General features: G+C 44.0%; 1 protein-coding gene and 1 long non-coding RNA gene across 12 annotated transcripts in view; one reads left to right on the plus strand and one right to left on the minus strand.

Moving 5' to 3' along the window:
- FRMD4A (FERM domain containing 4A) overlaps positions 1 to 23,427 on the minus strand; it is a 565,607-nt gene that overhangs the window by 110,308 nt on the left and 431,872 nt on the right. For all 11 annotated transcript variants that reach the window (XM_019738286.3, XM_019738288.3, XM_074324782.2 and 8 more), the window contains 3 exons: positions 14,519 to 14,603; positions 1,908 to 1,964; positions 953 to 975 (listed from right to left, as the gene is read on the minus strand). In XM_019738286.3, the coding sequence (XP_019593845.1) occupies positions 953 to 975; positions 1,908 to 1,964; positions 14,519 to 14,603 (165 nt within the window). The remainder of the gene's footprint in view (positions 1 to 952; positions 976 to 1,907; positions 1,965 to 14,518; positions 14,604 to 23,427) is intronic.
- Positions 12,637 to 21,384, plus strand: LOC109450702 (uncharacterized). Its single transcript, XR_002137878.3, has 3 exons — positions 12,637 to 13,014; positions 15,604 to 15,732; positions 18,741 to 21,384. It is a non-coding gene; the product is annotated as an uncharacterized LOC109450702 (long non-coding RNA).

Genomic DNA, 23,427 nt, shown 5'->3' on the forward strand with positions numbered 1-23,427 from the left:
GCAGGTTCGGGCAGCTGGATGGCTCAGCTGGTTAGAGCACAAGCTCTGAACAACAAGGTTGCCGGTTCGATTCCCACATGGGGCAATGAGCTGCGCCCTCCACAACTGGATTGAAAACAACAAGCTGCTGCTGAGCTTTTGGAGGGGCAGCCGGATGGCTCAGTTGGTTAGAGCGCAAGCTCTCAACAACAAGGTTGCAGGTTTAATTTCCACATGGGATGGTGGGCTGCGCCCTCTGCAACTAAAGATTGAAAACGGCAACTGGAGTTGGAGCTGAGTTGCGCCCTCCACAACTAGGTTGAAGGACAATGACTTGGAGCTGATGGGCCCTGGAGAAACACACTGTTCCCCCACATTCCCCAATAAAAAATTAAAACAAACAAACAAACAAAAAAAGCAGGTTCCCCAGTGGTTAGGTCTGCTTATGTTCTCACTCACTAACATAATATATGGAGGAGGAAGGAAAGCAGACGACATGGAATATTTGTGTGGTAACACTTTCATGAACAAATTTTCCCTATGGAATAGCATTTTATCCCTGAAGGGTAGGACACTAAAGCAGAAAGAAAAATAAAGATGTCAACAGCTGGGTTAGGATTTCCAGGGTCATCTGCAGACTTATTCACAGCATAGTTAGTGGTGATTCAAGGCTTCAGAGAGACATTTGGACAATGTGACAAATGTCCATACAATGGCCATGTGTGACTCTGGGCTCTCATCTCAGCATTTTAGTAAACTCTCGCTTTTTATTTAGTACAGAATATTCTCCTTGCTATTATTATATTTTCTACACCTGATATATCTGTTTTCATTGACAAGTTGAGAGTTGGAGCACATCATAAATATATATTATTAATAAATTGCCCTCCCACAAAAGATACACTACTTTCTTTTAATAGAGACGCAACAGAATACATTTTTAAGGGGAAAAAAAACAATTCTGTAAACTCACCTAGAAAAATCTCCCTTTGCCTCCTGTAGAAGAAAAACATTCAATATCAGTGAAACATTCCAACATAGTGTTACAGACTCTAAAACACATTTGATAGTCAGGATGGTCTCCCTGAATAAGTCCAACTTATGACTGCTATGGTCTTATCTGCTACAGGAATGTAATTAAGAATGGACGTGTGCATTTGCCACTTAAATATGAGACACTAAATTAAACTTTAGAAAGTTATATGCAAGGAAAGTGAGTCATAATGACAAATTGCAAATTCCCACCTGCAGGCCCTGGTCTAACTTTTTCTAGTTTAAAGATTCTGGATCTGAATGTGTGCCTGGGTAGAAATGTCCACCTTGTGTTACTCGTTGCTTTGTGTCATATTGCAGGCTATGCCCTCATCATTCTAAAGACTCTTGGAGGCAGCGACCATGGCACCTGTAGTAAACCTAGCACAATGTCTTGAACATAGCTGTTCAATAAATCTTTGTTGAAGGGATAAGTTAATGACTTCCTTTCAATTCATCTTGCCAGTGTTACTAAATTGTCACCATTGCTAATACTCAGTAATACCTCTTCTTTGCATAATGCTAAATAAAGAGGTCTTTTCCTTGTCTTTGCAGGAGGCACAAAGCGATTCTCTTGGCAATTAATTCTTGCTATTGACTTGGCTTTTTCCAGAATGGAGGAGAGCGCCAAAGATGAAGAAGATGGGCTCACAGAATGATCTGTTTCCCCCAGGGTCAGGCAATACACACAATTTCCCTTTGCAGAGAGATGCTGTCTTAAAATTTTGGAATACCAGACGCGCCTATGTACTGCCACAGTGTATTGTCCCTAGTAGCTCTTTCCTACTTGTGGCGAAAATAATTAAGAAGACACTAGTGGATATGGCGGCTGGCCATGCAGGCTAAGTCTTAATTCCCTTCCTTCTGTGTATGGTCAGGAGAGCAGAACAGCTTACCTGTAAAATATAGGAGGCTAATTCAAACACCACTTCACTGTCCACATCTATCAGCTCCTACAAGGAACAACCAACAAGAATGGTAAGTGTGGTACTTTAATAACTTCTGTATGACATCTCCCTAAAATGAGGCCTGGCCTTTGTTTTCTGGGGAATCCCCTGAATCTCAAAATCTGATAGAGCATCTCTGGTCCTCGAGGCAACTTCTCTGAATTACTTGGCCCCCAATACTCCCTGATATCTGTTTTATAGCTCTCAGCCAGGGACACGGCGGTCTGAGGTCTATGCAGTCTCAAAGGCCTCATCTTTAAATCTTCAGGAGAAATGAAGGAGTGAGCCAGTCCCCACCTTTTTACAAATCTGTGAATCTGATTAATCAATGGAGTAAGGTTACTTGATAAATAATAATAGTAATAATAATTATTATTATTTTATAAACGCTACTCAGAACCAGGAATGAGGCTTTATTGAAAAAAATGTTAAAATAGGATTGTGACTCTGTACATTAAAATGAAATAAAATTAAAAATACAGTTCTCAGTTGCCACATTTCTTTTATGCACTCAGTAGCTCCAAGTACCATGGTGTCAGAGCAGATACAGAGCATTTCTGTCACTGCAGAAAGTTCTATCAGTCAGCGCTGTTATAGGGTCCAAGTTTAAAAATGCTTCTGTCCTACTAGCTCTTCCCCCAAATATTTAGTCATGATCTATGGACATGGTTGTAAGAGGACATAAACCTTTTGGAAAAAAATCTAATATATGTATATGTATATACAATATATATGTATATACATATAATATACATATGCATATATACTTAATATGTATATAGTTCATATCTCCTTTCCAAATAGCTTTATTGAGGTGTAATTGATAACACACACAAAATGCACATGTTGAATATATACAATTTGATAAATTTGGACATTACGCAAATACCCGTGTACCATCACCACATTCAAAGTAATAAACATATCCATCACCTCCAAAAGTTTCCTTGCATCCCTTTATGTGTGTGTGTGGTTTTTTCTTTTTCTGTGGTAAAACAACTTAACAGGAGATCTGCCCTCTTAAAACATTTTAAGTGCACAACACTGTATTGTTATGTATAGTTCAGAGCTTAAAGACAAAGGGAAACCTGGAGTCCATCAGCATGTAAGAATAATAACCAAATGAACTGATGTCACACTTCCGTTATCAAGATTTTAAATAGAAATGTCCACTTTTCTCATCTCTTTCTAATATCACTAGATCCTACACTGAGTGAGTGGATCACAGAAAAGTTAGAGCTTGGACAGACTTCCCCGAAAATAAGACCGGGTCTTACATTAATTTTTGCTCCAAAAGACGCATTAGGGCTTATGTTCAGGGGATGTCCTCCTGAAAAATCAGGCTAGGGCTTATTTTCCAGTTGGGTCTTATTTTCGGGGAAACACGGTAGATACAGCTAGCCTACCCAGCCCCCTGGTTTGACTGAGAACAGAAATCCAGGGCTGTAAGGGACTTGCCCAAAGTCGCAAGGCCTTGCTGGCCCTGATGGGGCTGGAAACAACCCCTCAACTTCTTGTCCAGGTGTCACCTTCCCGGGGATGTGCATTCTCCACAACCAATTAGGACTGAGTCTTGGCCACATATTCTCAGAACCACATCTATCATTGAAGGTAGCTAAAACAAAAGTTACTTTTCACTTGAATTATAAACCAAATTCTGATTCATGGATTTTCTAATGATTTTTTGTGGTCCAGCATGGGCCCCTGTAAGTCACGACAATGCACTTATGCATGCCTGTATCTTCTGAGGGAAGGATATCATTCAGGCTCTTTGGGGTTTAGGAATTTTGAAGATGGATGATAATGTTTGCTACCGAACCCCCTTAGAAATGTGGGCTAAGAGAACCTACCAGAGCATAGGGAAGAATGGGGAACAATAATTCTTTTTGCTTAACCAGTTGAAGGAGCTTTATGGCTGCTGGAATTGATACCGACTGTCAGTGCTGGGCTGTGGAGGAATGCCTGGAATTGCATTTCTGGGATTACCAGGTCCCATCAGAATGTAAATCATTTAACAATGTACGTTCAACAGAAACACTGTCCAGAGTTTTCACAAAGGATCGTTTCTACTCTCACTCCGTTCTTTTCCATCCCCACCAATCGGTGTCCTTCAGTTGCTGTGTATGCTTGTTCGTGCATTGCTTTAGTGTATCGGGATGTGTGCTCTTCTGTCAAACATTTACACCTAGGCTGTAGCCAATGGTCAACGGTGGGCTAATATTTAACATCCAAGGAGAGGCTTATCTAATGTGCAACGCCAAACCAACCAACAGGAAACAACTCTTTTCAGTGTGAACATAACTTTGAGTCCATTATTTGACTCATCTGCTAAATGAGAATGTCTACACTGTGGACTGTGGGGGGAAGCAAGGTGGGGAAGGCAGAGGGAGGTCTTTTTAATTTTATTTTATTTTACACAGCCTATTGTGCAGTCCCTGGAGAGACTGCTAGACATGAATATGGCGGTAAACATTAACTGTAATGTACTATTATTCAAAGTAAAGCTACCGACAATGCACAATTAACTGCCTGAGCTCATTTACCCAAGTTCTCTCTCACCATATTTGTCATCGGGGTAAATAGGAACTAGCACCTCTAACTGGGGTGAGTTTTCACCTTCTCTAATCTTGCCCAGCTCCCAGTGAAGGTATTAAACACCGTGAGAGGCAAAATGTGGCCAGTTCGAGGGAAAAGGATTAAAGAAACAAGTGGCCCAGACATCCCACACCCTTGCAGAATCTGATGGAAAAGAGAGCTGCATTATGCCTTCTCACCATGGCTACTTAATCTTCATGGCGTTCAAGAATCATCTTGTCTGTCCTCAGAGGAGTCAGTACAGAGATCTACATGGTGTGTGTAAGAACCAATCTAGGAACAACGGGAAGACACATGCCGACCTTGCAGTATCTGCCTGATTCCTGATGTCTCCTGTTCATAATGCTTTCCCCCCCTTTTACACCTGGCCCTCCCCGGAGGTTTTCTCTTTAAAATTCCACTGTGATGGCACAGAGCTCTAGACCATCCGCCAACGCCACACATTTCCCGGTGTACTTCAAAACCCGAAAGCTGAGTTCCCCACATAGAAAAGTGACTAAATATTGCCAGGGATCCTCCTCTCAGACACATGCTGCCATATAACATTAAAAGGACAACTCTACCTGTTTCTCATTTGTCTTCTCTGGCAAACCAGAGGTGGCTTCTTTCCTGTGTTTCTGCTCAAGCTGTGAAAATAAACTAACTGGGACCTGAAATACCAGGGTACCAAAAAAATGTATACACATGACTTTTATCCATCTTTTATTACTGGTATAGATTATTACAATTTTAACACAGTTTTTTCTTTCCTTAAAATGTGTATACATTTTTTTTTCCACCGTCTGTAGTATGTGTAAAAATCCCATACTTCCCTGGGGCACTGGGTTTTCCCTTTACTGAGGATGAAATGGGGAAAGAGGGGGAGCAGAAAAAGACCGTTCAGGGAAAACCAATGAGCACTTTCCATGTGGCACCACCCAGCTGCTGGTGGTGTGACATTTCTTTATGCCTCCAAGGGTGTCTGCAGAGTTTGCTGAGCTAGAATCTTGCCTGGGAATCTAAGGTGGTCCACTGGGCATGTAATAATTTTATCTTGAGACTCACCAGTAAGAAAGGGAAGCTGATAGAAGGGAATATGATGTCTGGTGCCCCTTTTTGTGTGTGTTTGGGGCATCTGTTTCACGTACTACTGAATAATGTGTGCCGCTTTCTTTGATCTTTTGAAAAATGGTAGGGGAAGACAAAACGTGACCATCTGCAGGTGTGTGCATTCAGAGAAGCGGGGGAAGGTGGCCCCACTTCCTCCCACTCAGCATGGTTTTATCCTAGGTGATTAAGTAGCTGAGGAAGAGGCTTGAGGTCATTTATCAGCAACATAATGGCTAACAATATTCTCAGAAAGATTTCTATCTGAGGGCCTTCCAGTGTTCCAAACAGATAGCCCCATGAGAACCCCAAGTGGCAGGTGTGATGGACTTTCTCCAAAGTCCTGAAGGCCGAAGTATCGCGTCATGGTCCCCTGGCTCTGTGGGATGTGGTGGTCTTTCCACTCAAACAAGAATCATAATGAAAAGCATTCCTCCATGGTCAAGAATGACAGAAATTCCAACTTTCACGTAAGATTAATGAAATACTTATAACAGAAAATATGACTCACAACCACATGGTAGGTTGAGAAGATTCCAGTAAGGACCTTTGCAAAGTCCATTCAGAATAACATGCAGGGCTGTTCAATGGTTTTCCTAATAAATCCTCACCAACTGTGACCAACGTTCTTCCTACCCACAAAACATCTAAAGACTACAGTTTTTTTTTGCTGTTCTGCTTAGTATCATTTCTACTGTCACCTGAAAGTTCCAGGTTCTGGGTCGAACCCCCCCCCCCCCAAGCCTCCTCTCCCCCAATAGCTCTAGGAAACTGGACAAATCACTTGATTCCTTGAATTTCATTTTCTTCATTAGTAGAACAGGGACAACAATTTCTTTTCCAATTATTTTACCGAGTTTGGTGAAACATAAATGTAGAGGTGATTTGGAAACTCTAAGACACACTATAAACATCATGTCTGTATTATGTATTTTGCTTCCTAATGTTTACAGATAATCTGAACTTCACAGTTTTGCCTCTGCTCTGCAAGCATTTTTTGGCATATACAGGAGTCCTTAGTAAGATAGATATTTTTAAAGAGGTGGACAGCATTGTGTGTGTGTACGCGTGTATCCACGTGTGTGTATCAGTCACTGTGTATGTCATTCAAGTGGGTCCTGATGCCCACATTTCACCTGCCCCGCCTCATTGCATAACTCACCATGACTACACAAAAGTAACCTCCAGGCAAACAGGAGCCGTGGCACGTAAGACTGATGTGATCTTGTACAATTCCTTTCTTAGCCCTTCGCCAGTTTTCCGTCAGGCAAGTCACTTCATGTTTGTCTAATGACCCACTGGAATACATGCCATTCACGCCGGGCCCCCACTCTCTCATTCTGTGGCACAGGGATCACTCCTGCTGTCTACTGCACACTGCCCATATCATGAGCGCAAGGGATCTTTTAGAGGTCATGGGCACAAAAATGAAACAGACACTAACATTTTATGGCTTAGTACTTGTTGTTTGCATGGCTACTGTAAATTATCGTGGCAACTAATTTGTGACAACATGATGAGTTCACGAGTTTCTAGAGTTGAAAATGAAAGTCCCTGTCTGTCCTTCTTTCCTTCCGCTCTCTGTCATAAGAGTATATACACTATACCTGTAGTAATCAAACTAAGAGATATGGACGAGGATTCTGCATGTCTGAGACTAATATTTAGATTGGCTCCTTAGTCCTGTGGAACTTGATTCTGGGCTTTGTTTCTCTCATCTTCAGAGGAGATAATACCATCTGCTCATTAACAAAGCTCTTTGAAGATTTTGGATAAAGACCACTTATTTTAATTTTAATAAGAGTGATGACATTTAGACCTAAGTGGCAAATGTGGCCCAAGACTGATTATTTAAGCTCCAAGAATATGTGAAGCTCTCAGACCAATGTGGACATCTCAGAAAAGAAGGCTGGACAAGATCCCCCAGCACACATAAAACTAAGCCTTTTCTGACATGACCTGCACTCAGTGAATATATGTAGGCACCAAACTTGGTAATTTCACAGGAAATACATGAATTCTTGCTCTCTGGGATTGGAAAGTAATCAGTGAAAAACAATTTATTGAGCATTGACTATGTGCCTAGTTCAGTGACAGGTCATGGAAGGTGATCATAAAAATTCACTCAGAAAAATGCTCGTGCACACTTTTCCTCCAACCAAAGAAGCCCTTTTCAGATGGTGACCATGGGTCCTGTTTCTTTGGTTATCATTGTTGGACAACGTAAGTGTTGAGATCGAGCACGATTTAAGTTTGACAAATAAAGAGGAGATGGTTAACCCTTTGAGGTCTGGACAGGGTTATACAGTTCAGACATGAGATTTATGATTGCACAGTTAGCCATTCTGATTAGTCCCTCACTTCGCCCAGCTGCAATCATATAGGTATCAAATTACTTCCATGAGGAATTGAATAGAGATAAAAGACTTTTCAGTGTGGGAGCCCATTTTCTTCTCTCTATGTGAAGAATATTGGGGGCTGGATCTCAGATTTCATTATTTGCCTTACAGTTTCAAGGTCTATAATCTATGGGAATCCTTCTAAAAAAATGAAACAGACACTAACATTTTATGGCCTAGTACTTGTTGTTTGCATGGCTACTGTAAATTATCGTGGCAACTAATTTGTGACAGCCGTTTGATTTTGTCAGTGGAGAACTCGGAGCAGGCAGTATTGGATCCTGCAGCCTGAAGGTGGGGACAGAGCTGAGGAGAATCCACATCCATCCAACCGCTCCCACATAGCGTGACAAGTCCACTGCCTCCTGGGAGGCTGACCAGTGGGCCTCTTCAGTCGATGTAGGAGGCCACATCCAAAGAGGGAGAGAACCAGATGGAAATCTTGGCAGCAGAGTCTTGCTTTGTCGTGTCACTTCCCAGGGAGCACACAACATCCCCAGGTAGAGTTCCTATGGGACTTTTCCCTGGAACCAGGCAGATTTCTAAATGAGTTCTAGCTATCCCCTGGTCATAAATTTCCTTGCCATCACCCACCTGTCACCTTAATGAGTTAAAACACATCAGAAGTGCTGTCAGAGCATGTGGCCATGTGAGGTGTCAGTGACACCATTCTGTACTCCTTCCTGCTCTACTTAAACTAGACAATTACAGCCCTGCCCTCTCGTGACCACAGTCTAATTTTCTACAACTTGGATACACTGTGACTGCTATTTTCCTGTTCTTTTTGTAGAAAATGGGGGGATTGTAAAGCACGGGAAGTAGGAGAGACATCCATCTACTGCAGCCATGCTTTCTGTCTCCTGGTGAAGAAAGAGGGGACGGTAGGAGAGTAGTATTCATAGTTTGGGAAAAACAATAAAACGAAAACTCTTTCCTCATTTTTCTGCTGTTGAAGAGATCCGAGATTTGGCCCCTGGAGGAGATAAACAGGAAGCTGGGATGAGGCAGACTGAAAGTGCAGGGATTGAAAGGGAGACTATACCCAGAATGGAGGCCATGGCCTGCCGCAGGCAGAAGTGGGAAGATTCTCTTCTGCAGAGAATGAAGAGCCACAGAGGAAAGACAACCAAACACCGACAGGTGGGGTTAACCAGCTTGCCAGGGGATCACTCCACAGGTCACCCAGCAGGGGACCATCCCCCCAGTCAGCTTCTCAGTGCCTCATTCTTAAATATGGACGGAGAGACCAGGATCAACACACAATTGAGGAAATCCTCCTACACAAAAGACAGAGACCACAATAAATAAACAGGAAAAAGAAAAAGAATTGGAAAGAAACAGAACGTGCATGATCGTTAATATTATCAGGGCAATAAGAGGATATTCATTACAAAGACAATAATCACATCACATATATATATAAAAAAAGAAAACCAGATAATATGTAAGGGGTCTGGGAAGTTGCAAACAGGACAGCAAAGGTTAAAAAGTCAACGAAGGAGATTAAAGATACTGTTGACGAAATCTAGAAAGAATAAAAAGACAGATGGAAACTAGGAGAGCTGAGGTATCAAAGCAGGAGGCCAGGAGGCCATGCCTAGCGTCTGATTAACAAGAGTTCCAGAAGAAGAGCACAGAGATAAGAGAGGAGATATATACAAACAGAGGAGATAATACAAAATAACCTACAAGCACTGAAGAATACGAATCTCCAGACTCAAACTGCCTGTTGAATACACAACATAATGGATTTACAAAGACGCACTTCAGGACACACCTTCCTGAAATTTCAGATGAAGAGAATAAAGAGGAGAGCCTAAGGGACCCCATCTGTGGTGGTGGTGGTGGGGTCCACATGCAACGTACAGCACAGTGGGCTTCCGCAGAGCAACTGTCAAAGACTCTTAAGCAACACCGTTGATATCCTGAGAGAAATCTTCCTTCCATATTTCCATATCCAGTCACACTATTAATCAAATATGAAGGTAGAATAAGACATTTTCAGATAGTCAAGGACCCAAACATTTTACTTCACATAGGTGCTTTCTCTGGATTTACTGCAGGCTGTTCTTCAGTGAAACAATGGTGTACAACAAAACACAGGAAGACTCGGGATCCAGGAAACAGAGAACCCACTGCAGAGTTGGGGTGCAGAAATGACAAGAGAGAGGGAACGGGTGTCCTGTGGTGAGGGCTGCAAATGAGACCCTTTCGAGACTGAAGCAAAAGGACAGATGGTTCGAAAAGGGAGGTCCCCGGAAAAACAATAAAGGCAGAGCAGCAAAACCAAACCAGAGGGGAACTGATGAATTATTACCTGATGTATTTGGAAATTAACTTTGCTAATGAATTTTGGAATCTGTAGGTGTTTTGGGAAAAAAGGATGGGTACATAGAAACTAAACAGGTAACAGCAAGACAATTATTACCTTTAGGTAAATAGCTGGTTATCTAAAAAAAGAATCAACACCATTAAGATGCTACTTGGATTAGTCATAATAATGGAATGCTGTGGCATTCACCCCACACTGTGAAAATGGGGAAAGGGAACCTGTGGATGGTTGTATAGGAGACCTTAACCCTCACCTATCTTAACAAGAAGTCAACTAATCGAAAATGGATCAATCCAGGAATATGCCAATTATTTGGAAATAGGCAAATACCAGAAGAAACAGCTATAATTGTTGAAAGTGGCGGGACTTGGCGGGGGTGGAGGGGGGTTCATTTTCATAATCAGTCTCTTAGAACCATTTGGCTTTTAAAGATTGTGTGTTACAAGGTGTTGAGCCGGCTCTGACTCCTGGCGACCCTATGAGTGGGTGATGCCCCAATGTCCTGTCCTCAACAGCCCTGCCCAGCTCCTGCAGACTCCTGCCTGAGGCTGCTTTTATGGAGTCAATCCATCTTACATTTGGCCTTTTTCTTTTCTTGCTGCCACCTATGTTCCCCAGCTGTGGCATAGATTACTTTGATAAAAAGAAATAGTAATGCTTTCAAAAGTGAATGACACAGGGACTTGGAAGGAGCAGGAATAAACTGCTTATTTTATCTGAACAACTTGGCGATTGCAGGGATCTTTCCCCAAGAAACAGGGAGGGAGCTGATGGTGAACCTGTGCTGGGGGAACCTCAGCATCATCTGCAGATTATATGTCTGGCACCACCCCTGGCCCGAGGGCAGCATGGATGGCACAAAGAAGGTCACAGCCAAGATAAACACCTTGGGTCTGAACCCCACAGGAGCTAAGAGTGTGCCTGGCACGGTGCTAATGGAATTCATGCTTTATCTCGCTTCATCTTCTGAAGAAGGTCGTGGGTAGGGTCTTTTAATATCCTTGCAAAGCACAGAGGAAAATTAAGCTTGGAGATAACACAGAAGGTGTTTACATTTACTGCACTTGCTAAGAGGCGGAGTTGGGAAGGAAACCCAAGTCTGTGGGACACCAAATCTAAACTCCAAATCACAATCACTCTGCTACTGGAACTCCCAATATCTTTACATATTTACAGCTGTGCAAAATAGGTCACACGCCTGGTTCAACTACTTCTGGGTTCATTGTCTTTGAGTAAGTCCCTTAACCTCTCTGACATCAGTTTCTTGCCTCTGGAAAGCTAATGTGTCCCGCTCAACCTCACTCATGAGGCTCAAATAAGATAATACATGTGAAAAATGTCTATAAACTCTACGTGTCAATTTATGCCAATGAAAATATTATTTTTGATGACAGGATGGAGACAGGCGGTCTTGTGATACAATCTAGCCTCCTATGTAAACTTTAGAACAGCAACCCCTGGGTTATTTGCATCACCACCTGCAATCGGGTAACGTGGACTATTTAGTTTTGAGGATTCCTTCTATTGTATTATTTCCCATAAATCCTAGAGTCCTCAGAAGCACCGTAGCCTTCAGCATTTGTGACTAGACTAACTGAGCAACCCCGAGAGAGAAACTGTTTCTGTCCCTTTGCCCAACTGTCTTTACAAGCACGATTGGGGGCAACTTTTACTTGCCCAGGTTTAGTGTGATTTCATCAGTTCCGTGATTTTCCAGACATTTACTGCCCACGTCTGCCACCTGGTGGCCAGTGCGCACGTTTTACTCCTGAACGTTTTCAAAGGGCTTTCGCGTTCATTAAACAAAAACCAGCAGTTCCTCTTACAATCTGTGAGGTTGGTGGTATTATTTCCACTTTATAATGAGAAAACAAGGGCTTAGAGAGAGGAAGGAATTTGCAAGTTCCTGGAGCTACATTTAGTGACATTTCCCTCCATTCAGCAAAACCCCAAAATACTTTAGTCTGAGTGTTCTGGGTTTGAGCCCAGTTTAAGTCCTGGCTCAGCAACTGTCACCAAGTGAGGTCCTTTCACAGAACTGAATTTGATTGCTACCAGGCCCTCATTATTTTGAATATTTGCAATTGGTGGAACTATTCTGTGCAATGAGTATGAAGTACTTCCAGAAGGAAGAGTGATGGCTGATACGCCATTGCAACATGTGTGTGTCCGTGCGTGTGTGTGTGTTAATGATTAGTAGATTGTTGCAATCCCCCAAAACTGGGTTTATTTAACCATGAAAATAGAGGCAGTGGGATCTCCCGAACTCCTCCCGCTTTACAGTCACCGCCCGCTTTACGTGTGTACGTGGCTTTCCAGTTCCCTGGCTGCGGGGGCATCCTCCACTCTAAGTGGAGTCTGCCCACCGGGGTGCACGCGGGGTGACTGAGCTCTGTGATCTGCAGTCATGCGGCCAGCATCAGCCCTGACGGACAAGACCATTCACGAGACATGTGTCCTCGGGTGCATCTCCTAACTTCCCGGTACCTTCCTCCTCTCAGGGAAGACAGGGACAAAATGTAGCATTCCTCGCAGAGGTGTCGTGAAGATTCAGCCACACAACTTACAGAAAGCCCTTGGGGCAAAGTCTGCCATGCTGTGACCGAGGCTGAGTCAGCTGTCCTTCTCTATGTGCCAGCCCAAGGTAGGGTGCTGAAGGCTGCAGTCGTGGGGTGTATTGGGGGCTGGCAGAGCGGGTGTGTACTTGAAATGTGTTCTCCTAGTAGTGGTCCTCAACCCGGGGTGTGTGCTCTGCAAGCCCCTCTCCCCAGGGAGGAGGTGTGTGCTGGACATGTGTGTGGGCATTTGGGTTATTCAACGACAGGGAACTCTACAAGCATATGGGGGAATTGGATGCAGTGTAAGAGACTGTCCCACTCAATTAAGAAATGTCCCTTGAATAGACATTTCTGTATAGAAGACATACAAATGGCTAATAAGCATTTGAAAAGATGCTCAACATCACTAATCAGAAGGGAAATGCAAATCAAAGCCACAATGAAATACCACCTCATCAGGAAGGCAATTATCCAAAAAACCAGAAAATAACAAGTATTGGCAAGGATGTAGAGAAATTGGAACCTCTATTAGTGGGAATATAAAATTGGTGTAGTCGCTATGGAAAGCAGTATGGCAGGTTCCCAAAAAAGGAAAAATAGAACTACTATACAATGCAGCAACCCCACTTCTGGTATACACCCAAGACAAGTGAAAGCAGGAATGTGTTCAGATACTCTTAAACCCACGTGCAGAGCAATTGTTATTCACAAGAGCCAAAAGATGGAAGCAACCCAATCATCCACTGGTGGATGAAGGGATAAACAGACTGTGGTATGTCCATATAATTGAATATTATTCAGCCTTAAAACAGAAGGAGATTCTGACACAGGCTACAACATGGAGGAACCCTGAGGACATTATGCTGAGTGAAACAAGCCAGTCACAAGAGGACAACTACTGTATGATTCCACTTACAGGAGCTACCTACAGTAGACAAATTCATAGAGACAGAAAGAAGAACGGTGGTTGCCGGGGGCTGCGAGGGGAGGAAGGATGAGTTAGTGTTTATTGGGTGTAAAGTTTCAGTTCTGTAAGATGGAAAACATTCTGCAGATGGGGGGTGACGACGTGAATGTGAATATACTTAATGTACCACCAAACTGGACACTTATCAGCGATTATAATAGTACATTTTATGTGTGTTTTAGCACAATTAAAAAAATGTTTCCCACCCAAAAGGCCAAGAGCGTCCCTTTGAGAGATACTGCTAGACTGTCTGAAAGTCGTCAGATATACCTGCATTTGGATCCAAGTTCATCCACACTAGCGAGAACTACGTTGACTACTGCATTTGTCATAATTGTCTAGCTTTCCTCTTTGTCTCAGTTGCCAGGTTAAGGCGACTCCTAAGGTCAGGTTAAGGAAAATGTCAAGGAGCCAAAAGTACAGTGCTGGGATCAGAAGGAGTCACGTGATTATACCGGTAGCGCTAGTTTCATGGAGTTCTCATTTATTTATAGTAATTAATTTATAAATTTCTTCTATTAATCGATAAAATCGCATTAGGGACCATGACTTGGGATTTCCAACTTCAAATGATGCTTTCAGATTTCAACGGGAAACTCCAAACAGGAAGAGAAAGTTCTTACCTTGTAGATACAGGACTTCGCGTTCAGAAAGAAGAGCTCGATGGTGGCATTATCCTTTAGGTATGAGATGCTTTCTATGTAGAACCTGGAAGACAAAAGCTGCAAATGAACCACAGAAGCATCAACTGACCAAGCACATCATCAACTTGATCTCTGAGCCACAGGATGTGACAGGACGACTAGCACTCCCAATCTTAAACAAAAAAGCCATCATCAGTTGTGTTCATATATATAATTCACTTTGGAGAGAAAAACAGTGTTTTTCAAGTCCATTTATGGTAGGTTTGGACCATCATGCCTGACAGCCCTTACCGTAGAAAGACCTGGGCCTGCCATCAACTTCTTAGAGTGGTCTTCAGCGTGACCATCTACTTTCTTTTTTCGCATCTGCTTTCCAGTTTTTCATACGATTTGTTTTCAACACATTACTGTTTTGTCCTTATCATTGCTGAGTTGGATTTTTAAAAGATAATTTCTTCTGCTTCATCCAATACGGGGCCCTATTTCTCTTTGAAATGGTTACGAACTATCATCTTGAAGGTGGTGAGGTGTGGTTGGATTTCTGTTCTTCCCAAGGGCTGGAGCAAGTGTTCTTAACACTGTGATATTAATGGATAGTAAGCCAAATGAGAATTGGATTTTTATCCCGACGGAGTGCATAGATTTTTTTGCTTTCAAGCTGAAACATGCTGATATTATTTGTTTACACTAAATGTGCCTTTGCACATTGACTTGGGAGTTTATTGAATTCCTTAATTAGATAAGGTACTTGTACTTGTCTAAGGATCAGCCGCACTAAGGGGAGAGGAATTGTGATGAGAGAGGGAAAGAGGAGATGATGGAAATGCGGAGCCTTGGAGGGGGCGAAGGCTCCGAGTGGGTGTGACAACTCTGCCTCGTGGAAACTGGGTGTACTGAGAGGGCCCGAAGGTGAAATGAGAAGAAACAAGTGCTGTGGTCTTCTAGAACAGCATTACAAGGGGGTGGAAAGACTCCTGGGGAGCAAGTTGAGAGACCAGGGATCTGGTCCCAGCTCTAGCTGATTTAGGGTAAGTCACGTCATCTCTCTGGCCTTGTTTTTTCAGACTGTAAAAGATGACAGTGCGAGTTGGTCCGTGGTTCTCCACCTAAGAAGTCCACTGCCTTCAAATATTGGAAAGTAATTCCGGTTAAAAAAAAACAACAGCAAAAACAACAAACCAACATTTTATTAGGTTGGTGCAAACATGCAGTTTTTGTAATTATTTTTAACGTTTTAAACCGCCATTACTTTTGCACCAACCTAATATAAGGCCAAGTCCAGTTAGCAACCTCTTGTCTACAGACTCAGTAAATCACGTTTTCTATCATTTTTCAAGTGTGTGCAGAGGCTGTTGCAATTAATAAGATAACAGATTCATTTACATTTGGGAATGAATCCAGGGTAACGTCAGAGATTAGCAGATATTTTCAATCAACAGACATTAATACAATTATGATCACGTGTGACAGTCTGCAGACTTTTTGGAAATTACAATATGACCCTCATTCTTGCAAAGCCTGGGAATGAGAAGGCTGGCTGATCTTTACCACCCTCCTCCCCCTGCAGATTAAAAAAAAAAGCACCTGCCTCCTGCTTTTGGAGCAAGTATTTTAGGACATGCACACGCCTCTGCAGAGGGCTTGCAGTGGTCTCGGAGAAACTCAAGTTGTACAACTATTCAGGTCGTTAGTAATGTGGGGACTTGAAATGCAGGAGCAAATTCTACATTTCAAAGCAAACGAAGTTACATTTGATTTAATTATAAACCTACACCCATTGTAAAGGGTTTTTGGAGAGGGGCTGTCAGAATAGCAAAATTGGAAGGCAGGAAGGAAGAAGGGGCACTGAGGGAAGGGAAAGAAAAGCAAGGGAGAAGAGAGGAGGGGAGCGGAGGGAGAAAGGCTGACAAAGCCTCAGACGCCACTCTAGGTGGTTCAGAAAAATGCCTTTCACCTGGACAACTTGCAGGCCTGTCCTATTGCAGGTAAATCTTGCTTCATCCCTTTGTTCAAACTTCCTCTCACCCCCCACACAATCCCCCACACCCCAACTCACTTCTGCTCCCTTTGGCCCTGGCTCAGCGTCACCACGATTTAGCCGATTCTGCTGACTGTCCCCAGGGAAGAGCTCCCATGACGCCCTCTGCTTGCTGTGCTGTCCCATGGTCCTGTCATTTTCTGTTTCTGGGGATGTCTTCTTACTGGGCTGCTACCTCTTGGAAGGCTGGGCCCAAATCTTATTCATTTTTGCATCTCTAGCACTAATACAGCTCAGTACGTATCTGCGAATGAAACTGATTTTCAACTGCTCTCCTCTCCACTCAGCGCTGGGTCAGAGTTCTGACTGGACAGTGAAATGGGCCATGAAGGCAATTCAGGAGGGAGAAGAAACAGATGACTTCCCTGATGTCATGAAAGTCCAGCGTAGGGGTGTTATACTCCATGCCCAGCCCTTGCCCCTTGGCCCCTCCTCTCACTGTTAACATGGAAAGTTGTTCAAAGCTGCCAATCACCTGGACTCCTAAAGCCAGAACAACAGCCGAAGCTTCTTGAGTTTGACACTGAGTGACCTCAGCTCTGTAATAATATTCGGAGTCTAAGTCTGTTGGGTCTGAAGCAACTTAATTTTTGAAGCAATGCCTTAATGTCTGTATTGCATTTTGTTTTAAGTCTTGAGTATTAAGGAGTGAAGGCATTCTGTCTCTCCAGTCCCAATATTCTCCTCAACAGTATATTAAGGAAACATACTAATTCCCTTTTCAACTTTCTAATAATGAAAAACTGAAATGAGACGGCAAATTTTACATTTGTTTTTTTGCAACCGCATTTATTTCCACCAAGTTCTGTGTTGCCTGCCTGTCCAAGAGACAGGAAGGCAGAGGAAATAACAAGCATATTCTGAAAAAAAAATTAAAAAAAATCACGTCCTCTTGACAGAAACTGGAAAGCAGTTTCCTGTTAACCTTTATCACCAAGAAACAGCCTGGAAAACCCTATGAGTTTCTAGGTCTGTCATGGTATTATTCTGTAACCTTGGCTATTTAACTTACTCTGAACTTTCCATCTGGGCTAGGGAACTGGCGAGTCAAAAACGCCTAGAGAAAAACAGACCTCAGACATCTCAGTTCACACACCGGGGCCCAGTGTACTAGGAAAAAGAAAGTTCTGTGGAAATGGGAAATGCTGTTGATTTGAGTGCAAAGTCGAGATTTTCCTCTTTTTTTTTAAACCAGTGCTGTCATTTTTTATTTTTCCTGAGAGCCTTGTCAAAGGTCCACTTTTTAAGCAGCAGGGGGCGATGTTGCATTTCTTTAACTACCCGTGCGAGGCTGCCTCCAAGACCTGGTTCACAAAGAAAATTCTGGGTCTCTGGGTAAACCCAAGGAAATGAATGATTTCTTGTAGATTCAAAGGGCTTTCATGGACAATTGCAAGACCGGTTCTGTATTAACCATGGGTTTCTGGTGCTTTGACATCTGGGCCTTGCTGACCCTGGAGGGACAGCACTCCCAGCATTAGCCAATTCCTAGAGATACTGAAGGACTCCTCTGAGCCCGCCCTTCATATGCAGACCAGCCAACCGGGGGCCCACACATCCTTTCCGGCTCCTCTGTGGGACTCTTACACTCCTGGCCACTATTCACCTGCCCTACGGACCCCAGGGCCAGGAATCATAGACTTAGGACAGCCGCTTTGCCCCAGAGTCCTCTGAAATTATTCAAAGCAGCCAATCCTCATGCATTCTTTCCTGCAGAAACGACAATATAGGCTCTTGCCCACAGTTCCCAGTCCCCTCTACCTCCTGACAGAGCCTGGGGCACCCCTGGGCAGCCCAGCCTGGCCTGGTGTGTCCCCTTCTCTTGGGAACTATGAGTAGTGAATGAACTGTCTTTTTCAATGACAGCCATTTCCTGATCCGTTGGCCTCATCATACCCGAATCATAATAAAACCTACACTTTAAGACAGGTCCTTCAGCAGATTGAGCCGAACTGAATCTTCAGGCTTCTTTTTGAGTCAAAGGGAACAGTGCTCCTTGTAAGGGTGAAATTCAGGCAATCAGTAACACAGTTAGACTTAGCTAGTCTGCGGTTTAACTCACTGCATAACTCGCTATCTAGCCACCTGTAATTAAACCGAATTTGTGTGCAGTTTGATCCATCCTGATGTTCATCTGTTTTCTGTCTGTTTCTCCCCTCACAGATTAACTGAAGAACTCTGCTTGTTCCCTTTCTCAAGTAAACCCATACCTCGTTAATTAACAACATCCTAACTTGGGAAAGAGCAATTTCTTAAGCCTCAGGCACCCGGACACTGGAATCCAATTTACAACTTCTTGCAGTTTTTACTGGTGACACATTAAAGTCCCAGGCTGCTGTGGCCAAGCCCGAATCCGGAGTCCGGAGTCCGGAGATAACATCATCTTCAAACAGACCAGACCCCAGGAAGGATGTCAGCCCTCAAACCTGCCTGACCTACTCCCCCTTTCCTGTACGTGTAAGGAGAAGCTAACCTGAAGTTAGCGTAGCTGTCCACTCTGAGACTCTGGACTCTGCTCGGCGACATCCCCCCGGCCCCCCCTCACCCCCGCCGGTGTTTCTCTCCTTCCTACCCGAGGCAGCCATCATCTTTGGACACTGCCATGGCGTTCTCTCTCTGCTCTAACTTGCATAAAAACTTCCTTTGTAGAGTCTGTGAATGCTTTCACCTTTTGTGAAAGCCCAGGGGCTAATTCCACGCCACGACATTCCTGGCCAAGAGTGTTCATTGGGCTCCACGAGCAATGTCACACCCAACCTGGCCCCGGTGACCCCGACCCAAGACTATTTTATCACACGGTCTGAAGTAATGCGTGCGATGTCATCATGTATTTACATACATTAAATACTCAAGAGGCCCTGAAGCCTTTAACTTGTGGACGCCTCAGAATGCAGGGGACTGAACACTGTCCGGCCAGACGACAGCAGCCAGACTTCCTCCCCCGGCCCCTCACTTCGCCTCGTCCCTCTCACACCCACCCCTTGGCACTTGGGGATCCCTGAATATTTACAGCAAGTGTTAATTAAATGGCCCAGTGATTTCATTTTGCAATGAACACAAATGTCACATTGGGAAGGCTGACTTTTGGTAGCAAAAAGGAGTGATCATAATGAGAAGGATAATTGAGACTGCTGTGAGTTTCTGTGGCCAAATCTCTCTGATTAGAATTTCAGCTGCGCTGAAATCTTAACCCGGACACCCAGTTGAGATCTAGCAGGCTCTCATTTTAGATCCATGCCATCATTGTTCCTGTGAGTGACAGGAAATAGCACTCGGTGTCTCCACAAGACAGGAAAGACACCAACAGTCAGGTCATGAACTTGGTTGTAAAATCCCCTCTCCCGGATTAAAGCTTCCTGGCATCTCCTCTCCTTTTTTTTTTCTTCCTCTATTGCCCAGCTCAGTTTATTGTTTGTGAAAGTCTAGTTTGAGGAGACAAATCTCATCTCTATTTATTTTCCTACAAACAGTGTATATGACCAGAGTTCCAGGGACATTTGGCTGGAGATGACACAATGGAGGGGACAGTCCAGACATGGAGGAGGCATTCTGAGCACAAACTGTGTCTCTGAAAAGTCAGAGAGGCTTCCTTGGGTGGGTTGGCAAATTTTCCTTAGATTTTTTTCTTTTGACCATTCCCATTTTATTTTTTTTAATTTAATTTGTATTTATTTATATTTTTATTTATTTATATTCACCCATCTGACACTATATCTAGCTATTATAATAGCTACGTATATTCTCTATGCTTTACTTTACATCCTGTGACTATATATATTATTTTTAATTATAGTGGACATTCAGTATTATTTTATATTAGCTCCTTATATATTTTTTCTTGAGCTATTTCTGAAGCCTGCCTGGTGAACACTCAGAGGGTCATTGTTCTCTAATTTGGGGAGCTTGCCTCATAGCCCGGAACAATAGTCTTTAGTTGAATGGGATCTCGGTTGTACAGTGATCACGGGGCTGCTTGTAAAGTATGTGTGTGAGAGGTGAGGGGGTGGGGGTGATAAACCAGGACAAGCATGCAGACGTGAGGCCAGACAGCACATGCCGGGTAATTTGCCCTTAGTGTGGTAATGGGCAAACAGGCGAATTGTGAGTAGGGGAACAGAGGAGAATTCTATAAAAAGGCCCAGTGGTAAGCAACATCAGAGAGATTGCAAGGGGACGAGACCAGAAGCAGAGATGACCACAGAGATTAATTACAGCCAAGGGGGTGTGCATGGAGAGAAAGGGATGGGTCCAAGAGCTGCTTAAAATAACAGAGATAACAGGAATTACTGACTTAGGCTAGAGAAGGGTGCAGGTGGGAGAGAGCAGCTGATGTCACGGGTGACGCCCACATTTCTGGCTTGGGGGGCTGGACGGGTGGTAGTGCCTGTGACAGAGACAGGAGGCGCTACAGAAACAGTAGGTTGGGGACATGCGTGTGCAGTGGGTGGGTGAGAAGGCCACAAAGCTGAGGCAGATACAATCAGGTTTGTGGGTAAGGGAGCAGGAAGTTGATGGAGCTCACTCATGCAAGCTTTCGTTTTCTGTGCAAAATCATAAGCACTGTCACTTCTCAGAACAGAGGTGGTGAGCTTCTAGTTTGGAGTCTGCAGCAGGAAGGAATGAAAGCCATTGTGGGCATGCAGGAACCCTGAGCAGGCACACGGATGGAACCAGCTAGGAAAACTGATGTTTTCTGTGAGATGGGTCACAATCATGCGCCAGCCTGCAGCTGTGTGCTATTTCCCCCTGACTGCACTCAGCAGCCCAGAGGTAGAAATAAAAGAAATGTGTGATTGGATTGATCCAACCCTGTGTTTTGTGTGTATGTGTGTGTGTATATGTGTGTGTGTGATGCATGTGTGTGCGCAGGCACGCACCAAGCAGCAAGGGGAGGTGAGGTCCAGGGTAAGGGAGTGGTTGCAATGGTGCATAGCTGGATTTAGACTGAACTGGCAAAGAGATGATGGCAGCCAAGGCTGATGGGACCCTGGAAGTTGGGGAACATGCATATATGTCCTTCCTGCACTTAGTGTGGAGTTTCCAACAGGCTGCCAAGCTTTGTGACTGTGGGTTTCCCTGCAGGGGTGCTGTGCCAATGGTGCCTGAGTCGGCAGTGTCAGGCCTGGGGGTGCTGCTCTCCACACACTTCACCCAGTGCTGGGTGCATCTGTCCTTAATACCATCTCTGCAGATGGACGTAGGTTCTGCAGACGCGGCCAAGTGTGGAATGTGAGATGAGTCAAGGTCATGGGTCCTGACTTGGGTGCCTCTGGCCCTGCCTACAAAGGGAGCTACATGGCGGTCTCTGATAAGCAATCACGGTGTTTCTTTTCACTTGTGAGAGCAGGCAGTGTGGTGAATGGGGAAGAGCCTGAGGTCTGGAGTCCGATCTACCTGACAGAGATCATAATTTATTAGTCATGCTGGGGGCAGAATTTACCTGACCTTTGTGGGCCCTCATCTCCTTATTTTTCATTGGGAATAATAATACATGCTTCAAGGGTTGTTGTGAAGATTAACAATCATCCTGAATAATGGATGATTATTTTCCTTTTGGGATAATGATTAAGACCCAGAAGCCATTGTGATCATTCCTAGTGATTTGACTGATGAGTTGGAGGGAACGGGTCCTTTTTAGGCTAAATCACAGGTCAATGATTTAGTCTTGCGTCCTGCCGTTTTGAGAATGTCCTGTAGTGTCACACCAGCCCGAGGCCCTCCAAGGAGAAAATGCTCATTAAAAAGACTTACTCTGGCTTCAAGGCTGAAGCAGAATTCTCTGAATTCAAATTCACGTTATTTAATATACCGGGGTCTGATTTTTCCTGTTCGGTTGAATGGAGGCAATAAATCTGCCCTCACTCTCACAGATGTTTTGTTTTTGAATATGCTTTACAGAGAAAGAATATATGTCAAATAACAAATCACGCTGGGCCGGCAGCCCAAGCGTAGATCCTCAGTGACAAAGGGTTAATATTTCCACTCAATGAATTCCTAAAACTTGGCTGAAGGCAGTCGAGGTTTCCCACGGTCTCTTATCAGGCAGTTTTATTCTCCTTTTTCATGAAGGCGAACCGGACACATGTTAAACAGATGTGATATATAGATGTTTATATGAAAGCAGAAAGGCTGTGAGGGGCTGGTGGGTCAGGCTGCTGCCAGGTGCGCGCGTGTGATGGAGGCTGGGCTGGGGCTGCTCTTGTTAGAAGGGTCGGCATCATGAACAGGGAGACGCCCAGCTGGACGGGAGCCCCTGTATGGACTCCAGCATAGGCCAGGCTTGGGGCTTTTATGACAATCATCTACCATACCACTCCTTTGGAGAAAATGGCCTTGGGCATCCCTAGCAAGGCACCGACTTATAAGGCGGGAATTCTTCCCAGGCTACAAACCGAGGTAAATATGCCGACTTCGCCTCCACGGGAGAATGTGCTCCCCTCTCGGAGAAAACAAATTCTTGTTTTGTTCCTATGCTGCTCAGCTAGCTGGAAAGTGGGGCACTCAGGGTCATGGGGGTCCTGGAAACCAGAGTCCTCTGTGCCTTGTGCCCAATTGACACCCACCCTGGAAGGCGGTTGCAATAGTTCAAGTAACATAGGGTGAGGAGACAGCAGGGCAGAGAGAAATCCTAGAAGTAGCAGCTCAGAATTAATACACATAGAATATGAGGAAGAAGGAAGACTTCAAGACTGAAAGCCTAGATGACCGAGGGGATAAGAATGTCACAGGTTTGAGGTTTGGAGAGGTAATGGTGGTTGGGAAGACGATGAATTTAGCTTTGAACCTGCTGAGTTTGAAGTATGCAGGTGGCCAAGAGTTAACTAGAAATAGGAACCTGAGACTCTCCAGA

The sequence above is a fragment of the Rhinolophus sinicus genome, chromosome 1 (assembly GCF_057876585.1).
Source record: "Rhinolophus sinicus isolate RSI-liver-muscle chromosome 1, RSI-T2T, whole genome shotgun sequence".
Lineage (NCBI taxonomy): Eukaryota > Metazoa > Chordata > Mammalia > Chiroptera > Rhinolophidae > Rhinolophus > Rhinolophus sinicus.